The sequence below is a fragment of the Pteropus alecto genome, unplaced genomic scaffold, assembly GCF_000325575.1.
Source record: "Pteropus alecto unplaced genomic scaffold, ASM32557v1 scaffold86, whole genome shotgun sequence".
Lineage (NCBI taxonomy): Eukaryota > Metazoa > Chordata > Mammalia > Chiroptera > Pteropodidae > Pteropus > Pteropus alecto.
Genome location: NW_006442109.1, coordinates 15,110,370 through 15,115,562, shown reverse-complemented (window position 1 = coordinate 15,115,562; position 5,193 = coordinate 15,110,370). Strand labels below are relative to the sequence as shown.

The 5,193-nt window shown below is 34.2% G+C and overlaps 1 protein-coding gene across 1 annotated transcript in view; it reads right to left on the bottom strand.

The window, feature by feature from the left end:
• The window catches only part of SLTM (SAFB like transcription modulator), a 41,067-nt gene that overhangs the window by 29,956 nt on the left and 5,918 nt on the right, over positions 1 to 5,193 (bottom strand). The window contains 1 exon segment of the mRNA XM_006920320.3: positions 96 to 160. Within this exon segment, the coding sequence (XP_006920382.1) occupies positions 96 to 160 (65 nt within the window).

The following is a 5,193-nucleotide window of genomic DNA, read 5'->3' as shown; positions in this document are numbered from 1 at the left end:
TACACACTCAGTATTGTTCAAGTAAGATGTATGAGTTCATCATGCAAATACTAGGTTCAAAATAAATATCTTAGCCTGAGTAATTAACACTTTACCTTGACAAAAGCATCATCGTCCACAGAAGCATCTCCACTCAACTCATCTGCTTCCTGTTTTTTACCTACGAAAGAAGGAAAATGGGCTAACAACCAATACTTTATAAATTAAGAGCAAAAAACATTCAGAAGTTTACCCCGCAGTATCATTCTCTATTCCCAATTATCTGACAAAGCCAGTGCTGACTGATTGTAAACCACCTGCTCAGAGCTGTCTCAAACAAAAAAAGCTTTAACAGTGTCATGCTGTTTCACTAAAATAAATTGTACAAATAATTAATCCTAAATACAAACCCATCATCTTAACTGACTTGATATACATATTTTTCTTTTTACCACTCAAATCCTCTATCTTCAATTCTCCTAGAAGTAACAGCACTTTTTAATAGTATTCTATTAACTGTATCTATAACCAGATGTTTGATAGCTAAATTCAAGACTCAGATCCCCCCACCAAAGCCTTCCCTAAGTTCCCTTCTTCGACAAACTTTCTCTGAAATAAAATTCTCACACTTTAATCTATACCTTACAATCCATCAATTGATTATTTATATTACCTTGTACTCTGAGGTACATCTTGCTTCACCATTATTTTGTATTTCTCCAATGGCCAAAATACAAGTAGTGCTGGGCACTTAATGATTGATTTAACTGATTTAAGACAAGTAGAAACTACTTCTGAATGAAAACCATTAATAGCTTCCAGATAAGACTACAGGTGTCCCCCCCCCACCCCACAACCAAATCTCATCTTTAAAACTTTAAACTGGTGGCTGAAACTTTAAGAATGTTCTCCACACCAAAAAATAAGTTTTTCACAGAGCCAATGCTAAAAGTTTATGTTTTCGGACTAGTCCACAAAAGCCTACTCAATAACCCATGATGTATCAAAAAATGCTGTTAAACACACAGCTGCTGAAACTTTAGTATTTAATTTTTTTTTAATTCCCTTATTTTGAATGGATATTCTTTCCTGCGGCCAACCAATAAACTTTTCCCTTTGCCTAAAACAGGAACTGCCATGTACCTATCTCAAGCTTCTGTGACCCCAGGGAAGAGGGTTTAGGTGTGAGGTAACTATTTTAAAAAGTAAGAATACCTCCCCTCCCCTAGTCTCCTCACCAGCCCTTGTCTTCAACTACTTCCAATTTGAAACCCCTCCCCTGAATGAGTGATAAAAAGGGAAACAAGATATTGGTCCTTCCAGGTATATAAAAAACAAGATTAAATGTAAGGATTTTCTTTTACCCACTGAGGTGAAAGAGGGCTTGCCTCTGCCCCTGAGAACTTGTGTGAATCAAAAGAGAAACAAAGAGGAGAGCTTAGTGTAGTGTTCGCTTCCTATCTAGAATGTTGGTGTATTTTAGGGGAAATATAAATTAGAAGTTACTACAAGGGTAATGACTCCGAAAGCCTGTTCAGCCAGAAAGTACTTACTAATCTACTTTAAAAATTAAATAAAGATGTTTCTTCCCTGAAAAAGAAAATAGCATCAGGTAAGAAAGAGCTCACTAAATTCTTCTACTGTACTTAGAAAGAGAATGTTTCAAATATAAAAATCTTAAAGATGTTACCTTTTGGGAAAAATAAGCTTTTCAAAAATACGAACTCTCTCCCCCTCCTCCACCTAATGAGTTAGGACTGGATGAGGGGAGGGGGCTCCTTCAAATTATTTGCAAATACTATTTACTCCTTACAATTATAAGTTGCTTTACATTTTGCAAAAATTTTTTAAAAATTTCAACTGATTTTTCCAAGCACTCTATGGTACATGGGGCAGGTAATCACAATTTTACAAAAGAGAAAATAAGCCTGAGAGGTTAAACAGCTGGCCCAGAGTTAAGAAATGGCATCGAGAGAACAGGAAGCCAAGGCTTCTCATTTCCTAAATTCTTTCCACTACATCCTACTATGACCTACTTAAAACATTAATTTACTAAAGAGTGGTTAATTAACTGAATTTAAAGACATTATCTGTGAAATGGCAATTCTCAGCTATAAACTACATATAGTATGCATACTCCATGGTGAATTTCACTTGCTTTAGTTTACTTAAAGGAAAATCAAATTACACTACAACAAAACACCAGCAGTCACTACCAGTGCTTAAGTGGCTTCCACAGTCCAGGCACTAGGATAAATGCTTTATATACATTAATGTATTTATTTTTATCATCATAACTATATCCCAATTTTACAAAAGAGGAAACTAATGCTGCAAAGTTAATCATATTACAAAACTAGTAAAGGCAGTGCTTCGATTTAAACCCAGACCTATTCCCACTCTTCAAAACCATTAGATCTTAACATAGCTACATGTAAATTGTTTAAAATGTTATCTCTTTTAGTGTAAACAGAGGTTCCAAAAGCCACATCCAAATTTTAAAATGTGAGACTCACAGAGATTTCATAACTTGCCCCATGAGAAACAGGCAAGAGACAGAGATATACGCTATCCCTTACTGCTTTTAACAGCTGTATCGGGACATTTAATGTATCATTAGCTTATAAACATAAAAACCACAATGACACGATTTTCGTACATACAGTGATGAAACTATAGTAATAACCTGATAGATACATAGTGTTTAAGAAAACATTGTAAACCCTAGCTTTTGACTTTCATAAATTTCATAATCTGTAACTTTGGGCTTATTTTACATATGCTCAATTAGAAACTATATCCTAATCAATTCCCTTATGAAAGAAAGTATCACTTGTCTCCCATATAACTCATACTTTAAAAAACTATGATGTTCACCATCTAGCCCAGAACCTAGTATGATGCTGTATCAGATACTTAAGCATTATAAATTTCCTGACTGATAATAGAGTAAGTCCTAGGTTGGATGCTAGTTTCCAACAAGGTCTAAATTTCTATTTAGCCCTCAATGGGACAAAGAGGTGACATGCCAGTCAAACTATCATATGCAACCACATCCTGTCAGTAAGAATTATAAACTCCCAACTTTCATGATGCTACAGAGTACATCTACAGATTCTTAACTTTCATGATGTCACAGATAAGAAATAAAAACAAAAATTAAATCCCCTTTAAACTCCAACAAGCAACACCACCCTTGGGCACACTTCTGGATAGTAACCATTTTTATCCTTATCTCTCACTTAAGTCTGTTATCAAAGCTCCTATGGCAACTTAATCACATAACCATTTGTCCTTCAAGGACTCTGTCATTTGCCACAAAAACGTAACTGGTCCAAAGGACAGTAGCAGGGTGAGTTAACTGCAAGCTTCATGTAGACTGACGCCTAATTTTAATGGCTTGAGGAACAGAACTAGAAAATAAATTGAGCAGTAAATCATAGTATGAATAACAAAATAAAAAAATGGAAACAAAATGAACTTATCACACCTTAAACTATCACAGTAGTAACATGTGGCTATTTTGAAATTACATAAAATACACTGCAATGTTCTTTGCGTGATTTTAGGATCTAAAGTAAAATGGCAAAGCAAAAACATGTATACCAAAGGAAGATGACACTAGAAACATCTCGTTTATGCAATATAAATTTGTATAGGCTCACGAATCCTTAATGAAAATGTTGGAGCCAAATATGTTTCAGAATTCAGAATTTTCAGATTTTAATAGTGTAAGATGATGTATATACCATTTATTAACTTAAACCTTCCAGTGGCTTCTGAAAGTCTCTCAGTCATACCAATATCTGTGCAATTAAATATGTGCATATTCACATCAAATGGGATAAATCAAGACTATAAGTAGCCTCACTTTTGCCACTAAATTTTGTATTTCAGAATTATAAATAAAGGATTCTGGATTGTAAACTGGTTTTCTCCTCCAAAAGCAACTTGGTCCTTATAAAGTTTGCAATTTTCCTTTTCAAGTTCAGAAGTACCTCCAAAACAAAAATAACAAATCCACCTAATTAGCAGAATTTAAGTAATTTTGCTAAAAAACCATGGCTTGAGTAACTTTTTCCTTAAACAGTTACAGAAACTATGAAATGTAGAAAATATTTAGCAATAAAATTTCTGTTGGAGAAGTGGGGGGAAGATTCAGAGTATAAGCCAAATGTGTAATGTTTCCAAGAACCATCTCTTCTCAACTGCATGCAATATCTTAAAATAATCATAGACTATGCCTTGTGTTTTAGCCTCTTGTACATTGTCTTAAACACAGCAGTTATCCAATAGGTCACTTATTATTTTTTTAATCTACTATTAAGATAATTCACACTCATTATAATTTAAAAAACGCCAAAGGAATATTTTTAAAATCTTTAGTTTTGTCATCTCAAGATAACCGGACTACACACACATATATAACACGTGTATGTGTACACATGGTATGCTAAAAGACAACAAAAACTGACTTCTTCATGGGTTTTCTATTCTATCAATAAAAAGAAAATACTACTGCTTAACAGCACTGTTGCCAACATCAAATAAAACAAGGTGAAAGTTTTGGAAAACTGTAAAGTATATAAAACAATTTGCAGACTGAAAGGCAGAAAGAAATGAATGAAGATGATGCTAAGTGTCAATCTGGAGTCAGTGGTTCTTAAATCTGGCTGCATAAGAATCACCTAAAGAACTTCAGAGAATACTGATGCCTGGGTCCCCAACAGAGCAACCGAAAGCAAATCTCTGTGGGGGTAGGAGCTTGGTGTTTCTGTATTTTTAAAAAATCAAATGACTCGAAGGTAGAGTACACTGAGAACCACTAAGATGACTGAGCATAAACAAAGAAGCTTGGGTGAGAAGCCTGTAAGAGGATGGTGGTTATTGTTTTTTAGATTCTCCAAACTAGAGAAATTTTAAATTCTACCTACCTTTAACAAAATACCATGTATGGTATGAACCTATTTTAGTTGTTGAAAAGGAAAAAAAAGATCCTTAAACACAAACCTATAAGACATGTACATGCATGTACATACCTCAGATCAATAAAATGTTACCTGTGATAAGTTCAGGATGGTGGAATTATGGGCAATTTCACTTTTTTGTATTTTGCCGGATTATCTAATTTTTAAAATGGAAACATTTCACTTTTATAATCTGGAAAATACTGTAAAGCTGTAAGGCAAACTACTGTTCCAAGGTAGCAGGAAT